Raw genomic sequence first — 22,504 nt, forward strand, 5'->3', positions numbered from 1 at the left:
AGCCCACAGTGAGTACAAGTAGAAGAGGGGATCTGTTTTAATTATTTAATCTATAAAATGTCTGAACATAGCAAAAATTGAAAAACAAAAAAAGACAATCACAGTTTTCATTGTGCCCAGAAGATAAACAACCTGCCTTTTCAATTTTGTGCCATAATCAGGTCAAAATATGGATTAATTACCACGGTTAAAAAAAAAAAACTTGTTAAATTGTGCAGTGCTTGGTAAGCTAGCGACATTTACATCAGCTTTGAGCTGTACTTTGTGTTTACTGCAAATTACCAAAACTTTGCTAACATGTTAAAGATGGTGAACCTTTTACTTGGAGGTTCAAGGTGTTCTTTAATCTCAGTATATACTGAATTTGGACCTTTAAATACATTGAGTGTCTTTGTGGTTTGAGTGTGGTGCAATAACTGGGTTTGTATTCAGTAAACATAAGCAGAAGGAATGAGATCACGGGTACAAGCAGCCAAAACGAGTTTCCTCTGTACGGTGGCTGGGCTCAGCCTTAGAGATGAGGTGAGAACTCAGACATCCGGAGGGAGCTTGGAGTAGAGTGGCTGCTCCTGCACGTCAAAAAGAGCAAGTTGAGGTGGTTTGAGTGTCTGATTATGATTCCTCGTGGATGACTTCCTTTGGAGGAGACCCCAGGGTATATCCAGAACTCCCTGGAAGGATTATATATGTCATCTGGCCTGGGAACATCTCAGGATCCCTCTGGAGGAGCTGGAAAGTGTTGCTGGGGAGAAAGATGTCTTGAATGACCTGCTTCATCTGTTACCTCCGCGAACTGATAAGCAGAAGAAAATGGAAGGATGGATGAGCGTGAACCTTCAAATACCTCTGCTAACATGATCGTAACAGAAGTAAGAAAGTACCTGGAGACAATTTTGATGGAGACTATTAAAACTAACAGACACTCAAAGTTACTTAACCAAACTGCAGAATCAGGTCTTTCCAAAGACTCGAATATTATCCTCAAGCTAAAACTTGACAGGTTAACCTGCTAGGAGTCCACAGGCTGGCTTTTAGATAATTTGGCATGTTTGGGAAGTATGGAGGGCCACACGAATGTGCAAAAGTGCTTCGATAGCAGCCGACTACAAGAATATGGGATTGTTCAGGTTCATGAAAGCTTCACTGGCTTGTGGCAACAGTCTCTGTAGTGTCCCATTCTATAACCACTAGGTGGTAGCACTGACGCAGTGTAAAACCGTGGTGGTTACATCCCTCCCCCTCCCACTTACTCGATGAGTGATAACTTCACATATGGGATACAAGATAGACACAGCTACCTCTCTGGTGGTTCCAGCCGTTCCTATGCTGATTGTTGCACTGTCATGTAAATATGAGTTTTAATCTAACTAAACAAGTTTCCAAGTTTTCCATATATCATGCAGTTTTGCTCTGGCCCAAATGGTCATGGCAGTCGGAAATCAAAGGACTGATATTTACTGGTTAAGGCCCTGCTGCTGGTAAAATGGCATTTCAATTCATTTTTCCTTCATAATATCTCCTGTCAGTATGTATCCATCCTCATTGTCAAAATGCTCCTACACTTTCTGTCTTTTTTTTCTGCATATGTTCCTGCACAAGATACATTTAAATGATCACAAATTTCCTCTTGCAGACTCTCCAAAGGTCAGATATTCCCAATTCCCAAAGCGAAACTAAATGAATCAAGGAAATCCAATCATGCCGGCAACTCCAGACACACTCACACACTTCCCTTCTCTTTAATGTCTGGCATTTCTGTCCAAACAAAATCAACTGCAGCCTGATCACAGATCTAAGCAGCTGCAGTCTCGAGCAGCCTCCTGATACACTAAATCAACTGGTGTGCACGCTGGATATGCAACATCGCCATGTGGTGTTGATTTGGCGAAGGAAGGGAGGTAAACAGGCGGCAGTGAGTGATTGTGGGAACAGTTGTGAGAGTGAGTGAAAACTATTCTGTATTGCAAAAGTACCCGTGAAGTCATTAGAGACCTTGTGGATCTGCAGTGCAAGGTCATAACGGACTCATAACCTCAATTTGAACCTCTAAGACTGAAACGTCTGCATAATATAATGCTGCTTAAGTTAATCATGCATGGTTCTCTGGAACAATCAATCTCTCATTAGCCAGAAAATTAATATCTGGTTTGCTTCACAGCCCCAGTCCAACACAAGGATAAATGGATGCTTTCTATGGAGTCTTTTATTTCAAAATACAGTAACACAAAGTTTTAATAACACTTTTGTTAGATGCTAATTCCTCAAAAGTAAAAGATTGATCGTGCAGGCATGAAAGCAAACATTCCTGCTATTCTGTGCAGCAGGTGTGTGTGTGTGCGCGCGCCAGTGCAACTGTATAATGAGGCCGAATTTTCTCTGGATTCCACTTATCGAGCACTCAAGCATGAATAATTCTTGATCTTGGCCCGAGTCTGCTGCCCCCCTGGAGCTGTTGTTCCTGGCCTGCAGTGAGGCAGTCATCCAATTTAAAGAAGCATTCAGAGTGATAAATTGAGCTTCGTCTGACCGAGATGCTGCTGCAATGTGGGAGCAATTAGTCTGCAGGAGAAACCAGCATCGACATGTATGCGTGCACACGGTGCTCACTCATTTAAAGCAGCATCTCAACGACATCCTGTCTGGACAAAATGGTCAGAATAATGAGGATTGTACGTGTGCGTGTTCTAAAATTCATTAAAAAATAACAGCCAGAAGAGAGAAACAGTTTCCGTGTGTAAAGTGAATAACATGCAAGTTAAGCAGCTTATGTTGCTTCAGGCTTTTGTCTGTTTATTGCTGATAAATTGTTTTATCAGGAAACAAACAACAAAAGAATAAATGAAGATTAAAATGAAAGTAACAAGGTGGCTTAACAAACTATACTGCAGAAAGTGGATCTCACATGGATAACACATTTCCTAATCCAGGAAGTTGGTTGACCTCTGACTCATATCATAATGTCTGCATCTTGACTACAATAATGTCACAATCACATGTAGGGCTACCACACCACCACACACAGACTGGTACATACTCTGTTTCTCACGGTTCTGATACCTTTGAAAATAAAAACGACAGTCAAGAACAATATTTAAACCCATCCTGTTTTTCTGTCCGTTCACCAAGACAAACCTCCCACGCTACAGCTGCCAACATTAACATAGAAAACGGTGATCTGGTCCCTATGCAACATGACAGGAAAGCTAGAGAGAGGTGCACTGTTACATGTCATCAGTAGAGAGTCTGAGCAAACACAACAAAGGAGAAGAAAAGCTGTTAACTTTAGTGGGTATTCAGTCAAATGTTCTGACATTTACTTGAACATAAAACATAGAGAAATAGCACAAACTTTACATCAGTGACATTTGCAGAGTCACTGACTCTCATCAGACTGCAACTGTAACATGTACAATCAGATAAAACAATTCATTTAATGCCGTTTTACATATATTTAAACAACCTACTGACGATTACCATGAAATGTGAGCTTACTTGCTTACTTATTACTTCAATAATTGGACCCTGTGCAAAGAATTGTTTGTCAAAATAGAGAAACCCAAAATACAAATGCTAGACATAGTGGCCACATAAAATTCCATTGACTGCTTTCACTAATTTCCTAACATAATATCATAACCAATACATAAATCCTAATAGGGCATTAATCATCATTTGTCAGTTTTGAGTTGGGAATTCTCCATGTTGTGCTTTATTTAAACCATGTCATAATATTAAATTATATCATTCAGAAAGAGCAGGAGAAAATCAAGGATTCATTTTTCGTCAAAATATTTATTCTTCTACTTCATTTACAAAATTTCTGATACCAGTAATAGTAATGAGGTAATGAACTATCTTGTGCTCAAGATAGTGCAAAGATCATAATAATACATCAATACAAAAATAAAAGAGGAACAGAAACAAACCACTAAAAAGAAAAGAAAAAAACAACAAAATAAAATTAATTATTAATTAAATTCATTAGATAAGGCTCTAGTTTCACAGCTTTAAAGTTTGTGCAGTGTTGTATTTAGGTAGAACTCAAAGTATGACATAAAGACAGTCAGGTAAGTATATGGAATATTGGTAATAAAAAAAATAAGAATAATGAAATACATTTTATGTACAGGTCTTTTATGAGGAAAAAATAGGATAATTAACTTTAGGAATTTGAGCAAGTATCACATTTTTCTGTTTAAAAAGTAAACAAGTCGAAAACATTAAAGTCATGTAAAAACAAACAAACAAACAAAAAAACATCGGACTAAAAGTACAGTCTGTCGATGGTGACAGAGGAACAAGGAGAGTCAATGCTGAAGCTATATCTTTAAACAACTGAAACAACTGATTTAACCTGTGCAGTATTTTGAGATATGCATCTCACACCTTATTTTAAACACCAAAAAAAATTCCAGTCTTTATCAATATACAACTTCTTCCAAACAAAAAAACGAAACAGGTTTACTGAAGATCTATTTTTAAGGGTCAAAGACGTCACGTGATTGACAGCCAATTGGAGCGAATCCTGTGTCTGTCCGTGTTTTCCAACAGCCAATGAGAGTCCGAGATTCATTATTTGCGGAAGTGGTCGAGTTGCTCTCCATGCTGCGAGTTTGAGCAGCACGTTTGAGAAAACTGACACCAGAACTGCGACTAAAATTCACAGAACACCTTTACGGCGATGTTACTAGTTGATGTAGATCAGTTTTGTTTAAGAAACATTTACAATATGAGCGTTAAATGATTCCTCGTCAGCGAATATCTTGTGTTCTGTCGATGTACCTTCAGGACTCGGAGGAGCTGGACAGGGGGTCAGAGGTGGACATGAACCCACCGAAGAGGCTCCGCACAGCAGAAAGTCAAGCAGGAACAGAGCTGGAGGTGGAGAAGAGAGCTGTGGATGTGGTGGGTGGTGAGCACAAGTTGCACTGACTTAAAGGGGAATAACAACCAGATAAAAATGCACATATTTGTTCAAAACACCTAGTCACGTCTAATCAAACTCCACTACAGTGCACTCCTGAAGGTGTTAAAACAGTTTTAAAGAGGCCTTGGTTCCACTCAACCCAACTTCGAGCTTGGTAGTATTTTTTTTTAGCTGTTTTTCTAATTTTGTGTCCACCTTATTTACATCAGTGACAACAGATTGAGTGTTCTAATAATCTCTCTATGTAGCATTTTATCACGGCCTCCTCTCTGTCCTTACCTTGTTAACTTGGCCATGTAGGGTTTTTGATGAGCTGGAAGACATGTCATGAGCAACATCAGCAGTCAGTGTCCGCCTTGAAACTACTGTGTACTGATAACAGTCTCAAAAAGATGGATTCAAACTTCCAGGGTTTACCTTGTTATCATTCTGCTATAGAGGAAAGAAAACCCTGGGTTGTTTGTATTTCTTAAAACTAATCACTATTGTCTTTGGCAGCGCTAAGCCCAGGATGTTGCATGATGCCACTGCAAAATGTTGACAGGGCAATTGTTTTGGTTGAAACATTTCCATGCAGGGTGGCAAGCACAGTCATTAAATGGCAGATTCAATGAGGAAGTCAAGTTGGACTGTCTTATTGCAGGATCAAAATCTTTGGCCCAGCAGAAATGACGACCTGACACCAGTAATCTACAAGTGGATCTCAAAAGATTAGAATATCCCGAAAAGTTATTTTTTTGATTTTTTTTTTTTTTTTTTTTACTTGTTATCCAATTCAAAAAGATAAACTTTCATATATTCTACATGCATTACACATACAGTGATTTCAAGCTAATTTTAATGATTATGTTTTCTAGCTGGGGCTGCAAGGTCTGCGTGGAGTTTGCATTTTTTCCCTGTGCAGCGTGGGTTCTCTCTGGGTTCTCCAGCTTCCTCCCACACAATCCAAAAACATGTTGAGGTTAACTGGTGATTCTAAATTGTCCGTAGGTGTGAATGTGAGTGTGCTGGGTTGTCTGTCTCTAAGTGTAGCCCTGTGATAGACTGGTGACCTGTCCAGGGTGTCCCCTGTCTTCACCCTAAGTCAGCTGGGATAGACTCCAGCCCCCCTGCAACCCCAGTGTGGATTAAGCGGTGTATAGATAATGGATGGATGGATCTTTTCTAACTCATGAAAATCATTACACATTACTTTTTCCTTTGTATTGTTTCCAATGTGAACATGCATGGCTAAGTTACTCTAATAATACACCACCTCTGCTTGAGTAGAGTTGTAGGTGAGCTGGTGTGCTCCCGCTGCAGCCCAAGCACACAGTGGATGAAGAAAACGGCAGGGACTTCATATATTACCATATTCCATAGGAAACAGTGTAGAGTTGCATTTAAGCCATTTCTTGGCACTGAAGGATTATTGTCATGTAAAAAAAAATCCATGTATGCAACTTTGATACACAGAGATGAGTTTTCAGGGTTTTAATTAAAAACATCACAGTACAACCTTTGAGGAGGTAGAATCTGTTGCAGGACTGTTGTACCTGACTGCATTAGTTTTAGTCAGTTGAGTGCGTGTAAACACCATCCATCCCTCCAATATCTATTCAACGCTTAATCCTCACTAGGGTCGCGGGGTGGCTGGAGCCTATCCCAGCTGACTCAGGGTGAATGCAGGGGACACCCTGGACAGGTCACCAGTCTATCACAGGGCTACACTTAGAGACAGACAACCAAGCACACTCACATTCACACCTATGGACAATTTAGAATCACCAATTAACCTCAACATGGTTTTTGGACTGTGTGGGAGGAAGCCGGAGAACCCGGAGAGAACCCACACTGCACAGGGAGAACATGCAAACTCCACGCAGAAAGATCCCGACGCGAACCGGCAACCTTCTTGCTGTGAGGTAACAGTGCTACCAACTGCGCCACCTTGCAGTCCCATGTAAACACCAGCAATTTTTAATGTAATTTCTTTGACTTGTGATTTTTTTTTTTTGGTGCCTTTTTTGATAAGGGCTTCAAGAAGTGGCACCGTTGCACTTTTACACATTTTCAAGTTCACTTCCCCCTTGGACTTCCAGTTTGCACAATTTCTAGTTGGTTGCTGTTTGTCTGGTTGTCAAAGCATCAGTGAACTGAGTGTAACCTTTCTCTCTCTGTGTGTTTACTCAGAGTATCGTCATGCCAGTGTACAATGCATCATGTTGGCTGGATGAGTGTCTACAAGCCATAATAGACCAAGACTTCACTGGATCCATGGAGCTCTCTGTGTTTGATGACGCAAGCACTGTATGTTTGATTGCATATTTACACATGTGAAGCTGTAATCTGTCTCGTAATGTGAGCTCCGTGTGTCCTTTAGGATGACTCCAGAAAAGTGGTGGAGAGTTGGAGGGAGAAGCTTAAGGTGAGGGGCATCTCATTGGTGGTCTCTGGTCACAACTCGCCCCAACCCAGAGGAGGTCAGTAGTGTGTTCAGACTGTTGATCAGTGACGATGGAGTGTCTTGTTAAACTTTAACTCCTGATTTTTGTTTATTATGTGAAATGTGATGGGCTCAGTGAAAGAACTGACCAATGGAAGGAACTGATCAGACAGTTGTTTAGTTTGGGAAAAATGCCCATAAAATTGGCAAAACGGTGAAACATGCTTAAAGTGTTCGAGCTCCTAAAAATCCAGCTTTTTCCGATGGTGTCTGACGCCTTTTTGGTCAAGTGTTTAGTATTTTTTCAGGGCCAATACCGATTATTTATAATCAGCGAGACTAGTGACATATATCTGAAACCAACATACATTTGCATTAAAAATAAAAATGTTGGTGTCAAAATTCAAAATAGCATATGAAAGTCCTTTATTAAAATAGCACTTTAAAATGTATGTTTCAGAGTTATTTGTGTAACCTACAGGATAGTGCTGTGAGTAGGACATTGCTCAACACCACAGATGGTGACTACAGATAAAGAGAGGCAGCTGTGTCAGAACCAAATTACCACATATTTAAATAAAATTTTCATATCAGGAAATGGTCAAAACAATACTGACACCTATAATTAGAAAAATGCTCAATGTCAAATCCTAGAATCGTTCAGGCCGATAAATGGTTAACTTGGATCACACACAAAGGATATTGTCTGTTTTTAAAGTTTGTTTAGTGTCTTGTAGAGTTTAAAAGAAAGGGGAAGAAGTGAAAGTGGAAAATGATCTTTTTTTTGTCATACATTAAAGAAAAATACATGAAGAAAAGTTAACTGTAAATTGCAAATTTGTTGATTTTTTTTTTTTTAGGGGAAAAGAAGTAAATCCAAAATCTACAGGAAACTTTTAGTCAGATGTTAATGCACTTTTCCTATTTTCTGTGTGTTCACATTTGATAGTTAAATGTAAGTGCAAGCACACATCCAAATGGAAATGGTTGGTGTATATGAATGCATGACATTTGAACAAAAACACACAATGTCTCTTGTCCTTTCAGTGGGATATGCGAAGAATAAGGCAATATCTCAGAGCTGCGGACAGTACTTGTGCTTTCAGGATGCGGTAAGTGTGTGTGTGTGGACTTTGCATGCTTCATTTCACTGTCCACATCTCTCATAACACATACAGCAGTGAGTCAAAACTTATTAAGCCATATTGGTTTGTCCCGTTACGCACACATTCACACACAGGCCTCAGCATTTCAGTGACTGTTTGACAGACCTGTCAGAACACAAAGCTAATGAGCTCAGAGCCGTGTTTGATATACAGTATGCTGTATGTGTTTTATGTTCGGCGGCAGACAGCTTGTCTGTAGTTGCTTGTCTGAAGGCTTAGTTGTCAAAACTACAAATAAAAGGCCACAACGTATAAATTTGTGACCTCTGACTACTTCTGTTTAGTTCTGCTTCTTAGCTGCTCGAACCACATTATATCAACTCAACTGTGTTCTACTGACAGACGGTTCCCAGATAAAGTCTCGGTGACTCAAAGATTGCTTTCTCAGAGCACGACCAACTTCTTCAATTTGTTTTTCAAATTTGTTTCAGTTCTGTTGCTCATATCCTGCTGTGTCATATCTGTCATACCATAAATTTAGCTTTAATTCAAAAAATGTCTTTTTAAGCACTTGAGTTCATTAAAATTCTTCCCTCCTGTCTTACATCTGTTTGTCTTAGTAGACAAACCAGGCTTAAAAGGAATGTAGTTTTTAAGTGGAATTAGACTTTAAAGTATGGTGTTGATTTTATCAATGCTAAGATAACTTTTTTCCTCAACTGTAATAGATTAAAGGAGTAAAAAAAAAAAAAGAAACTAAGCACATGCATGTTTCTCTCAAGGCAATGTACAAGGCCCAGAAAAAGTATTCACGATATAAAGTAACTCACCTAAGAGATGAGAGAGATGGAATACTGCAGCTGTGGCCTGGGTTTGACCCGTCAAGCTTCATGGGAGAGTAAAAAAAAAAAAAAAGAAAGCCACTTTTGAAAAACAGTTCATATTATGTCACAGCTAGAGTTCACCAGAAGATCTTAGGAGACCAAAATTAAATTATTAAACATTGTATTTGGCAGACATCAAACACTGCACATCATCATCCTCACTGTGAAGCATGGTGGCGGCAGCATCATGATGTGAGGATATTTATTGGCAGCAGACCCTGGAAGGCTTGTGAAGGCAGAGGGCTAAATCAAAGCAGCTAAGTCATCAGGAAATCCTGATACAGTCTACAAGAGAACTGGGATTTGAGAGAAGTTTTGATTTCCAGCAAGACAGTGACCTGAAGCATACAGCCAAAGCGACCTAAGTGGTTTAAAGGCAACAAGGGGAATGTTTTGGAGTTGCCAAGTCAGAGCCCAGACCTCAATGTTATTGAGAATTTTTGGTTGGACTTTAAAAGGGCCGTTCGTTCACAATCCCTGTGCAACCTGACAGACCTTGAGCAGTTTTGCAAATAGAAATGTGATAATATGCAGCATTGAGAAGTGCAGGGCTCAGTGCTGTAACTACGGCCAACAAGAAGAAAAAAAAAACCCAAACAGTTCACAAACAAAAGCCGTTCCTCTCCGACGCTAAATATTATGTTAATCATCAGAATATCCTAGGATCTGTTTTCCACTGCAGCCCTGTCAAATACTGGGTATGAAAGTACCTGTGGTGTATAAAACAGAGAAAATCATTTAATTTCGCCACAAAAGCCATAAAATTAAGCCATAAAAGTCATTTCTGGTGGTTTATCCCCCAAATTGCTCACAGTGTTTCCTCACAAAGACCAACGAGGAGGTTTGCTGTTGCGGTCATCACAGGATTGAAAACTGATGATTTAACAGCAGCTTGTGTATTTTAGTTACATTTCAGTCACTTATTTCTGGAATCTACTAAATACAGACTTGTAGGTCTACTATATACTTAAGCAATCACTTGTTTTATGTTTAACATCTTTAATGAATTGACATTACTTTGTACAAATCTGTGTTTACTTTAACATGCAGGAATCTTGATTTGTAGTTCTTGTCAAAAGGCCAAATTACATTGACAATTATTTAATGTTAAAAAGCAGTTAGAAGTTATAACTTTCAAGGAGGGTGAATACTTTTTGCAAGCAGTGCTGCATGCATGTGTTGTCACATGTTGCTGAATGCCTGCTATAATTCATGCAACTTGTGCATTTGAAATGATATTTTTCTTAATTTTAGGACGACATGATGTTGCCCCAAAGAGTTCGTCTGCAGTACGATGCATGTGTCCTCCACCAAAACACTGTAAGTTCTCGCTTGTCTGCTTGCTCACTTCCTTCCCTCTCTTTTGGTGCTCTGCTTTCACCCTCTTCTTCCCTTCTTTTCTCTTCCTTTCTCTCTCTCTTTTTCTGACAAACCCTTCACTTAGAATGAGAAAGTACTCACGTTGTTTGTGTCAGTGAACATGTGTACGTGTGTGTGTGTGCTTCCATGCAGTTGGCATGCACGAGAGTGTGAGTATCCGGTGTTGATGCCTTTTGTGGCCTGCCCGGTCAGAGGTTAGAGGTCGTGTGTGTGAGGGAAGTGAGGGAGACAGCATGGAGACAGCAGGCTTGCTGTCCTGAAAAAACAACCGACCCCTTTCTGTTATGACTGTAATTTTTTATGGTTTTGGAATCTGATCCTCTGTCTTGTTTTTCAGTTTTATTTTTCACCTCTATGGTAGCCCTTCTTTACTTCTCATTTATCTCTTTTTTCAGCAGGATTTCTTGTCTATGTCTATAAGGGTCCACCTGTTATGACACAGTTTGGATTTGCAATGAAAAAAACGGTGCCATATGTGATGAGGACTGCAACAAACATTTATTTTTGTCGTCGACTATGCTAAAAATTAGTGTTTCGGTTGATTGATAAATCTTTTGAACCATAAAATGTGAGAAAATATTGAGAATTTCCCATCATAAATGTTCTATGCAAATTTTTAAACTCTCATCAAGCAAACTGTTTACAATTTGACTTCATTCCGAAGGCTTACGACCAACATCTCAGGTGATCTTGGTTTTTCTGGACAGCTAAACTTTCAAAAAACAAACTTAAAAGCTTCTTTTATTGCTTTTTTAATCACTGCACATGTTTTTAATGGTTCTCAAAAGGCAAATAATAAACTCCTAAAGGTGCAAATGTGTGTTTTTATGATAGCTGATTGGCTGTAGAGTCCAGAGGGTGCCGGAAGGATCTACGGAGCGTTACACTCGCTGGATAAACACACTCTCTCAGGACCAGCTCATCACACAGGTAAAAAAAAAAAAACGCACAGCTCGGCACAGCGTGCGTGTTTTGATGTCGATGAACGTGTGTGTTTGTGTGAATCTGAGAGGTCGTGTGTCAGGCAGCTACTAGGTCACATAGAAACAGGATACGTACCTGCTGTCCGCACTTTCCACGGAAATGTGGACGATGACTGGAGGGAGGACGCAGCATCGCTCCTGACCTTTCTGTCCATCACGCTCCCAGTGGAGGAAACGGGTCACGCTGCCAGCTGTCTGCTTATGGTAATAAATAGTGGTGTTGGCAGTGGTAAAGGTAATTTTGCAAACAAAAAACTACGAGGAGCCTTCTGTGTTTCTCTTCCAAGCAGACATTCAGATTTATGGTGCTTATTGTAGTGCGCCACTGTCTAAAGGTTACCATGCATCAGTAGTACTAAAATACATGTAACAGATGAATCCTGTTACCAAAATATAGAAGCTCTGCACTCTACTTTTCCGTCAGTGAAGGAAACCAATTTGGATGTGATGAGAAACTGCTTTATGGCTCAAAACAGATGTCAGAGTTTCCTGTGCCACACGGTGAAATAAATGGACTCTAGTTTGCTCTTATCAAGGGCAGCCAGCCCTTTTTGTTTTTTTTGCACTTCAAAGCAAAAGCGTTGGAGCAACAACATAGTGGGCTGGTAGGAAACAAGTGTGGGTCATCATGACCAAATGTTGCAGAGTCCTGCCAAATTCAGCAGTCATTTTGACTCTTCATAGTTGGAAAAACCCTGGTGTTACTAATAACGTTCAAGGAGAACAGCAATTTAACACACTGTTTACAAGTCTTGGGTAAAACTACTGTATACATGACAAGAGTTGTGTAAAGCCTTTTGTGGCTCCGGAGGGAGCAGCACACAGCCTGATGAATTTCCCCAAGTTGCTTGAGGCAACGTTGGTCTGAGCTGAAGACTAGAAGATGAAATAAAGTGGAGTTAGAATGAAGTGAGCTTTACAAACCTCTGTAACGTGCTCTTCGCCTCTGCATGAGGCTAGCAGCTCGAGGCTACATCAGCTGCTAGGAGTACTGTACACCTGAATCTCTGAGTCTGTGGTTGATTTGCACTGTGGGAAATGCAGTTGCCAGGTTTTGACAAAGAAGAAGAATGTGTGGATTGGCTCTGATACATTTTAAAAATGCCTATCATCAGTCTTTCAGTGTTGGAGAAGTGTAATCGTAAGTCAGGAGAGTTATTTAGGGATGCTTCTGTTGTTTTAAGTCGTTTTGCCCTGTAGGAACTTGTGGGCTGTTTTTGTTCATGTTAACCAAAAGAAAGCTTGTAGAACTTCTTTCTATGCCCTTTTTTGGGGGAAAGAAAAAGTATTTATTTCAGGTGGGGTAGTTCTGAGCTGCTCTGAAAATCTGCTGGGCGGAGCTCAACAATGATTGATTAAACTTTGAGAAGACAACAGCAACAAGTGCTCTGTCCATCTCCTTTTAATGTACAGTTCTCTCAGACATCGTCATCAACAAGGACAAATCCATTCTTGTAACTTCTACTCCTATTTGAACCTGAAAATGAAGAATCAATCATTTTAGTCTTTACGCCTGTGCTCTTCCTGCTGTAACGTGTTTGATGCTGTTCCTCAACTCAATGCTAGATTTTGACAGGGATGTAATGTGTTTGCAATATAAAGGGATGTGAATACTTGAAGCAGAATTTGTCCATCACCAACATCTGCTCAGAACCAGCCTAAATATTCTAAATGGGGCAAACTAGCCAACATTGAGGCAGTAGAAGGTTTATAAATAGGTAAGGTTCTTGGTTCAGAGTGGACCTATGCAGCTTCCTGCAGCAGATCAACGTTGAGCCAGTGTTGACTTGCCAGACAGAACCTGTAATCATTTGGCTTTCAGACGTAGTATATTTGCCACACTTCTGCAAAAACGTCTGACTTTCCTGCCTCTTCAACAGAGACAGTGACCAATTTAAAAGAAACAACTGTGCATCTCAGGGCCTGCTAAAAGGTGTGTAAAAATCTGTTCCAGTTCATACTTCTGCCACATTTTGCATGAGATGATAAGAGAGCCAGAGATACAGAAGTAAAACCACAGCAAGCATTTTCTGTTTACGTAGAGATGGAAGTCTGCTGTTTCTGACTTGACAAAACACACTGTCACCAAGGATACAAGACAACCTGGACTCGCTCTCTCTAGCACACACACACACATTTTAATACTCACACAGTCTGCATAACTCCTTAGCAGACATTCCAGGATATTTATATGATATTAGGTTTCACGGAGCATGAGAATGAGATCATACATTGATTCTGCAGGCTCGAAAGCCACTCCTTTTCCTTCCCCTTCTCTTTCTTCACTTCATCTGCCCTTACTTTCACTTTCTGGGTAAAGAAGCAGAACCTAACCGTCTTCAACAAGAGTTTTTCACAGGGTGCTGATTGTTTCTCTGGAGCGCTCATCTGCAGAGCATTAGTTATGGTTATCCAAAACCTTCCCTACCCCTCCGACTGCTCACATCCACACACATTCATCTTTCCCTGTCCCTTGTTTTTTCCCAGAACTCATTCTTATTCCTCTTATTCATGCTTTTGGCCACAGATTACATCTGCGAAATGTTGCAATATTACAACAGAAGGGTGAATAGATGTACGTAGGTGGACACAACCACACACACACACACTGAGTAGATTCTGTCCAGCTGCTCGACTAGCTGAATCCAGATGTTTTGCACAATTTTCCTCATCATCTGTGATGCATTTCTGTCATGCAGGAGCGTTACACTTTAACCAAAAACAGTCGCATGCACGCGCACACATCTGCACAGTGTGTGAAACGCAGCGATGTGGTTGGAGGGAAAAGTAGATCTGCCTGGAATGACCCTCAGATTCGATACTGTTACAAAACACACAGAGCAACAAGAAGGGGTGGAGGGGCAGAAGAAGGGGCCGGGCACCGGTGGAACGAGGCCATAATGTGGTCCCGATGTATTAAAGAGTTTGCGGTCAGAGAGAGAACGAGAGGCCAAAACAAACTCGTTAGTCAAAGATCATGTGCGAGAAGATGGAAGCTTCCACTCCAGGAAGCACACAATCCCGTAAAGAAGCGCATGCGGCTGCACTCTAACCTGTTTTGTTTTCAGGATGACACATACACTACAGCACACTCCTTCTTCATTTGACTGCTTGTCCCTTAAAGCCAAATATAACATTTTTCCCCAGAGGAATCATCTAGATCCTGATCTGTTCTGGCTGATATGGTCTTTATGTTGTGTTACTATGACAACATACTCTGTTTTCAGGTGCGCTGTTCCTGCTGTAGCGTCATCGGCTTCATTATTCATTCACATTTTGTTGTCTTGGTAGTTGTACTCCGCAGTGACAATAAAGTTACATCTAATTTTACAGACTTTTATTTAACTGCCGCTCATTTACAGGAAAAACTGGTGAGAATATGTTTCCAAAAAAACCTATTGGAGAATTGGAACAAAGTGTTATTTCCATCCAGAAGAAACCTGTCGGTCCAATAAAGATTCACAATAAATCAACGGTTTTGGGCTGTTACGCTTAAATGTCTGACTGCACGTTTAACCACCAAGAGCCTCCAGAACATCTTTAATGCTCATTAGAGGTATTCTGGTGGTTGAACATGCGAACACGTTTTTGGTGGTTTCTCCTGTATTTGTCATTGTTTTTAGGTCAGATATAATTTTTGAGTTTTCACCAGACACACAAAACTGAACTTGGCTAAAGGCAGAGATGGACTTTTTAATTAAAATAGAGCAAGAGACGTATAAAAAGAGATGCACAACTTGAGTTCTATGAATGAGATTTAAAAAATAAGTATGTCTATGGTTTAACAATTTATGTTGAAATGCATAATTTGTGTGAGTTGCAGTGTTTTGCTTACATGACACTGTATATACACAACCTGGCCACTTTGTAAGGTTCTCCCTTGTAATTTACTGCAATATAATACTCCACATCTGTCACAAATTCTGCATTTAGGAAGATTATGATGTAGTTGGTGACAGTGTTTTTGGTGGCTACATTACATTATATTATACCTCATTTCAAAATGTCTTATATTCTCGTGGTTAATGGATCTACATGTTTGTCAGAGGTTTGTGTGTTATAGTCTTACCTGTTTTTGTATTTTAGGCGTATACCTCTCACGGGCCCACAGTCGTCATGCCGACGTGGTTCTGCTCAAGGAAATGGTACCTGAAGGTTGGACCGTTTGATGAGGGAGGCAAGGTGAGGGTTCACACTCCAACTGTTCCCCAGACAAACCTCTGAAGGCGTCAGTTTACCTGAAATGAACTACTTTGCGTAAAGCGTCGTCTCAACACCTCTGACGGAAAAAGGTGTTTATAGCTGTACCAGACACCTACGATCAGTGACGCCCTGTAGGGACATTCATAAAGACGGGTGTGCACACTTTCAGATGTGCTCTCCTCAGAGCCGTTTATATTGTTGCACTCACCCACACAACTAATGACAGAATAGATGGTGTGAAGAAGAAAAAGCGATGAGTGTAAAGGTGGTTGAGATGTAGCACTTTCCAACCAACAAACACATCAGTTAAAGCATGCCGACACTTTAAACCTCCCACTCTCTGCATTGTCTTTGCTCATTTTTCTATTTTTCTCTGACCGTCAGCGGTTGTGCGGCCTCGTTTTGTATCATTTCTGGTGAAGTCACAATGTAGACCATACGTTCTTAAAGTTTCCATATGGTGAAAAACTCCATTTTTATTGTGTTTTGTGGTTGCAATAAACTGGTATAAAGTGAAAGCCATCAAGATGTGAAGGCGTTTACTTCTACTTAAGACCTAGTCTGTCAGGTTTATTGACTGTGTAGAGCTGCTTCTGCTAACCTTTAAAATGTCACAGCTACAAGTCAAGTACACCAAATGTTTTACTGTTGGCTGCAAGAGTAAACATAAGAGTCTTCATGCACTACCAGCATTTGAGGAGCTGAAGGTTCAGTGGAATATTATTGCTGGCAGTGTCTCCACGGAAACAAGAAAATTCTCAGTATTAGGATATTGTGCAGCTAATGTGACTAATGTTATCATTAGCTTTGATCATGTTTCCATCAGCCAAAGGTGTGTTAAAACTGTAATGCTGTGGGACATTTAGGCATGGTGGAAACATTAACACAGACAAATAAACAAGAGCTGGGTGGGTTACAGTGTTTTTATGTCGCCCGTTGTGTTTTAATGCGACCATCTGTTAGCTTCTCTCTACTGCATTTTAATACAGCAGAATTCCCAGGAAAGCTGTCCTCATTTACATATTTTCTGTTTCTGTTGTCAGAAAACTACTGCTTTTATAACTGCCATGTGATCTGACAACACCTCCACATACATGACACACCACTGTTCTATGAGTTTGGCAAATTTTTCCATGAAAAACGATCACTCAGAGAGAAAGTTAGAAGCAATAGAAAGACCTGGTCTCACACTCAGTTGCATCTGTGTCGGCTGCTGTATGAATCCTGTCATAGGACTGACTAACTGTTTTACTCAGCGCTGTTAATCAGGCACAGAGAGAGTCTTCTTCCTGAAGAAGCCATGGACAGCGGTAATTAAGTAGCTTTTAAAGCTACAGACACTGAAACAGTCCATTTAAAACAGGATACAGCCAGGAGTCGTAGAGTCATGATGAAATGAAGACACAATCTGAGGATGTGTGAAACTTTCATTCATTTGCTGAAAAGAGGCACAATATGGGGCTAATGTCACCTGACCACCACTGCACCTAATGCAAAGTTTTCCTCATCAGCAGGCTCCGTTAATATTTTTCAGTAGTTCTCCCCATTATTAGCTGACAGACTCAATGATAATCTGTTCAGGCAGTCATATCATGCTCTATTACTTCTTCTTTGTCTCCAGGGAGTCCCGGAGGATCTGCTCTTCTTCTACCAGAGTCTTCGTCAAGGAGGGAGTCTGTCCAGGGTCGACCGGTGCCTGCTGGTCTACCGTTACCACGAGAAGGCCGCCACTCACTCTGTAACCGAGTCAGTCTCACCGTACACCCTCGTTCCCACTCAGCTGCACTCACAAGCGCATTCTTGCGTTGATCCTCCACCTACTCACAGCTGCCCACCGGCATCCCGGAGTTTCTCAGGGCTCGATGCTCTCACACACACAAATATGCGCACACAACCCTGAGATTTTCAGACCGTGTTTTTGGAATTCCAGCCACTTTGCCAGCATATGAAACAGGAATTTCAACCTGTTTTCTTCTCAGTGTGGAATGTTCAGTGTCCGCCCGACGCTGTTGGGAGGGAGTCGGATGTTGTCGTGAGCGGAGCTGTTTGACATGTTGTGTGTAGAGCTGACGTTCCAGCTGTTGCCTTCGCTGAAGCATGTAGAGTCTGCAGGTGTGTGTGTGTGTGTGTGTGTGCGTGTGTGTGTGTGTGTGTGTGTGTGTGTGCGCGCGTGCTTCTAAATGTAAAACACACCAAAGAAAAAGGGCTTTCCTGACTTCCCTCCCCCAACGCCTCCCTGTCTTTCATCCCCTCTTTCCTGTTTTCCCTCCCTCCTTTCCTCTTTCCTTCCTTCCCTCCTGCCTTGCTTCCTCTCCGCTGCTCGTATATCTGCCCTTGTTGACGCACTCCTTCACCGATCATCCTCCTCTCTGTCTTCATCTACCGTCCGTCTATTTTCGGAGGTCTATTTCAAGCTTTCCACTCTCCCCCACTACTTGTCACCCCTTCAAATGCGCTGCCTACTTACTTCCTCTCTTTAGTCGAATGAAACCATCATCTTATTTCTGTCTGGCACATAGTTGTAGATGCCCTGCGTGTTACGTGAGAAGCGTCTTTTTAAAAAAGTGGTTAAAAGAGTAACTGAGATGAGGAGCTTTCTAACACAGAAAGGCTGTGTTTATAAATGTGAGTGGAGGGCTTCGATGTGTGTATATAGTAAATCCCTGCCATGTTGCTGCCATGTCCTTTGAATCAAAGCCCGTATGGAGAATGCATAGCGAAGGAATCTGGGGACCACCCGGACTCCACGACGGTGGTGGATTTGGATTTGTTTGCCATAAGAGGCCCACAGCTAGGCACAGTAAGAAGCTCATAACAAGAGATGCGAGTGAAATACTTCCTGTGAATGTGTCTGTATAATTACTCAACATCAGAGCCTCTGTGTGTGTCAGAGTGCGAGGATCAGGAGGAGGAGGAGGAGGGGCTGAGGGCATGAGGACAGTATAAATACCAAAGAACACAGTAGAATAGATTATTTTCATTGCACATAATACAATTTAAGGTGCAGGCTTCGGTTATGGTATAAATAAACAAGTGTTAAAAACTAAATGTAACGTACAACATATTAACTCTCTCAACTCAAGCAGTTCCCTTGTGTTTTATGCTCCTGTCACATTTTTACTTAATTTTACTGCAATATAAAGTCCTGCACCTTTATGGAAACAGCGCAATCATGGCTAGAAAATTCCAAAATGTCTTATGCATAGGAAAACAAAGTTATTGTGCCATTAATTGTGAACACAGACAAAAAAAAGAAACTAAAGTAGTATTGTCTTGACTATTTGTTTTACAAAAATGAAGAAACCTGGACTCAACATGCACAGCATTGTTCCAAGTGCCCACAGGTGTTACCATTACTAGAAAAAACAGAGGCTCTACACATCCTGCAGTTCAGCTGAAAAATCCCTGAATTTTTGTCACGTGACTTTTGCTTGCAGCTGATTCACTAATGGCTTGTCAACCCGCGCAGATTTTTAAAAAATAGATAAATTTATAGAATCTGGTGAGAGCAAACTGCTTAAACGAAAAGTGCAATAAAGTGGTTTTGATGAAATATCACCAATTTAAACTTATTTTAGGTTAAAATTGTCACAAACGAGCAGTTCAAGGATTGTCTGAAAGTTTAAAAACCTGCAGATTTTTTCTGTTATCCAATATATAGTTTGTTACAGTGAGCATGGCGTTGAATCACAGATCATGTTCATGGACGATGGTCGCTTCAAGAAATGTTTAAGCATAAAGTTGATTCTATGTGTTTGTTGGGCCTGTACACATAAACAAACAAAAAACGTGCTCATTTAAGCTTGTTTTTCTGCAGTGAATTCTAAGTAAAGAGATGTTTTTCACCTTAACACCTAGAAGACATGTAAGAGGCAAAACAAGCAGTCAATGCCGTGGAAGAGTATCTCCATCTTCACACTGCAGTGCAACGATGATTGTCTCAAAAACACGCATTCAGGCTTCTGAGGTTTCATACGCTACACACCTGAGGAACTAATCCTGTCAATGTACAGGGTGTCACTTTCTGTATGATTATTGTTCAGAATTCGTTTCCTGATTTACTCCAAAATTACAGCTTACCGTTGGGCAGAGTAGTTATACAGGTAGCGGAAGCATCAGTGTGTAGTGACATCTAGGCAGGAGGGGAATTTTTTCATGGGAAATAGCTCTAAATATGTAACTTTGATACACAAAGATGAGGTTTTAGGTGTTTAATAAATGTCCCTAATTTTGACTTTCACATCTCTCACTTCTCCTCTGCACCCTCTCTGTTGGCAGGGAGACTATTTGGAGGCTGCGAGTGGACTTCCTGCAGGAGAGAGTCCTCAGCCAGTGGGAGACCTTCACCATATGGAACGCTGGGAAACAGGGCCGAAAGCTGTACCGATGCCTGAGCCCGACAAATCAGAAGAAAGTACGTTACGTTCAGCTGTCAAGCCAAATTCTGCATTGTTCTGCTTTCTGTCTCCAAGCAGAGCAAAGAAGTTGCGAAATGTTGAGAGCGCGTCAGCATTCAAATGCCATTCTGTTGCGTTAGGTCAAAGCCTTCTGTGACGTGGACGAGAACAAGATCCAGAAAGGCTTCTACACATATGAGGAATCCAAGGTGAGGTCACTGTGGATACCAAGCACAACAACAGGTTTTTGTTGTGATTAATGTACAGAAACCAGGATCAAAGAGTGATAGAATGAAGTTATTACGGAGCAGCAGTTATAAAGGGTGTGGGTCTCTCTCTCTTTTGTGCTGATATCCCTCCAGGAAAGGCCGAAGCCAAAAATCCCAATTCTGCACTACAAAGTGGCGTCCGCCCCCTTCGTCATCTGTGTTAAACTGGTGAGCAGAAAGCGCGTTTGTGTGCCGCATGTTTGCTGTTTCTGACCCGTCCGTCCCTCGTGTCTGTAATCTACGGTAACAACATAATGATGAAGGGCGTGTGTCCAGCACAGGACGTAACGCACACAAACACAGAGGAGGCTGTCAGGAAATGGGCAGAGACAGCAGCCTGATCTTTGATCACATGACGCTTGTGTAAACACGTCGTGTTTTTGCCGCCATTCGGTTTAAGTTGCATTTTATGCTGCACGGTGCTGGAAGTACTCACAGCCAGTTCAGAGCCTCAATGGTACTGTTTTTTTTATTCATTTTAGTTTAATATGTAATAACACACTCACAGCTGCTCTGGAAGTTATATCAGTAATTGCTTATTTATCACCCGGGCAGATTCAGATTTAAATCTAGAATGACCCCACCTAAGGGGGCTGCTAATTGCTCAATTATGGGAATTGGGAGAGGTAATCAGAGTCAGAGGACAAGGAGACCTGGACTCAATCATGCTCTCTCTTGTTCTATAGGACTCACATAAACACCTGGACTCAATCACACAAGTTTTACACCCAGATGTCAAGTAATCAACAAATATATTCAAAGTTTTCTCATAGGATATGTGTAAACCTGGTTTACTGTAGGTGAGTCTGACTATAACCTTTGGCTGAAGCTCAACACAGAAAAAAAAAACACAGCAGAAAAGTCTGCCAGTTCAGCCAGTAGGGCAATTTGTAGTGATTCTTATGTAAGTTGTTTTGTTGTTGTTTTTGCCTTAAACCATGTTTTCTGATGTTCCTCACATGTTGTTTTTTTTTTTTTTTTTAATTTGTCATTCTTAGGACATGACAGGAGGCGTTCTGGAGGAAAACCTCAACTCTTTGCAGCTGAAAGAGGGAATCCATTTCTACCATTTCAACTGAGCGCTCAGAGGGATGGAGCCCTGCAGGTTCAACACTCAGAGGAATGCAGAGGATTACTAACACATATACACAAGCTGAGAGACGGCAGGTAATAACGGGGCAAGAGCGAACACTGGAACGGAGTGGAGGACAATAACAAGACGAGGGGAAAGAGACGCTTAGAATGTGTTTGAAGTATAAAAAGGGCTTTTTTACACGTGCAAAGAGGGTGAAGACTTTCAAGCGGTCATAGTTTTACTTGGCAAATTTGATGGAACGGTTGATAAAGGCGCAGCAGCACATCCCAGATCTGATTTCTGATTTCTCTGCCTCCCTCTTTAACCACATCACTGAGGTTGTTGCAGTTGGCTGTTTTCAGAGAAGCTTAGAGGAAGAATTCCACATTTTGCGGAAACACGCTTATCCGCTTTCTTAGTGAGAGTTAGATGTGAAGATTGATTCCAGTCCCACAGTTAATAAAAGGTCTCATATATTAGATATGAAGCTACAGCCAGGAGATATTTAGTTCAGTTTAGCATGAAACCAGCAACAGCAGAAACCTGTCAGCACCACTGAGGCTTATATGTAGTTTGTTTAACGACGACGAAAGTTGTTTTTTTCCTTGATAACATGTCTAAATGTCTTTATTTAAGCACATCATAGATAAAATATCAGCTATTGAATGACATTTCCACATTGATACTGCAGGTTATCAGTGACAGTCGCGTTTCAGACTTCCAGAGTTTCATACGTAACAAACCGGACGAATCAAACCCATCAAAGGCTTCATGTGTCTGCCGATATTCTAGTCAGACACAGATTTTTTTTTTCTTTTTTATACGTAACATGTTTTTATGTTGTTACCTCAGCCA

The 22,504-nt window shown here is 40.9% G+C and overlaps 1 protein-coding gene across 2 annotated transcripts; it reads left to right on the forward strand.

Moving 5' to 3' along the window:
* The first annotated feature begins 4,582 nt into the window (after positions 1 to 4,582).
* Positions 4,583 to 22,504, forward strand: b3gntl1 (UDP-GlcNAc:betaGal beta-1,3-N-acetylglucosaminyltransferase-like 1). 2 transcript variants are annotated; one of them, XM_008303296.1, is made up of 12 exons: positions 4,583 to 4,905; positions 7,100 to 7,216; positions 7,290 to 7,389; positions 8,400 to 8,464; positions 10,597 to 10,662; positions 11,557 to 11,652; positions 15,792 to 15,887; positions 17,530 to 17,654; positions 20,187 to 20,322; positions 20,446 to 20,514; positions 20,668 to 20,742; positions 21,573 to 22,504. In XM_008303296.1, the coding sequence occupies exons 1-12, from the start codon at positions 4,741 to 4,743 to the stop codon at positions 21,651 to 21,653; spliced, it is 1,191 nt and encodes a 396-aa protein (XP_008301518.1). In that variant the 5' UTR covers positions 4,583 to 4,740; the 3' UTR covers positions 21,654 to 22,504. The 2 variants fall into 2 exon arrangements, with proteins under 2 accessions (XP_008301518.1, XP_008301519.1); XM_008303297.1 differs by having other exon boundaries at positions 4,892 to 4,912.

This window comes from Stegastes partitus, unplaced genomic scaffold, assembly GCF_000690725.1.
Source record: "Stegastes partitus isolate 25-593 unplaced genomic scaffold, Stegastes_partitus-1.0.2 Scaffold1973, whole genome shotgun sequence".
Classification (NCBI taxonomy): Eukaryota; Metazoa; Chordata; class Actinopteri; family Pomacentridae; genus Stegastes; species Stegastes partitus.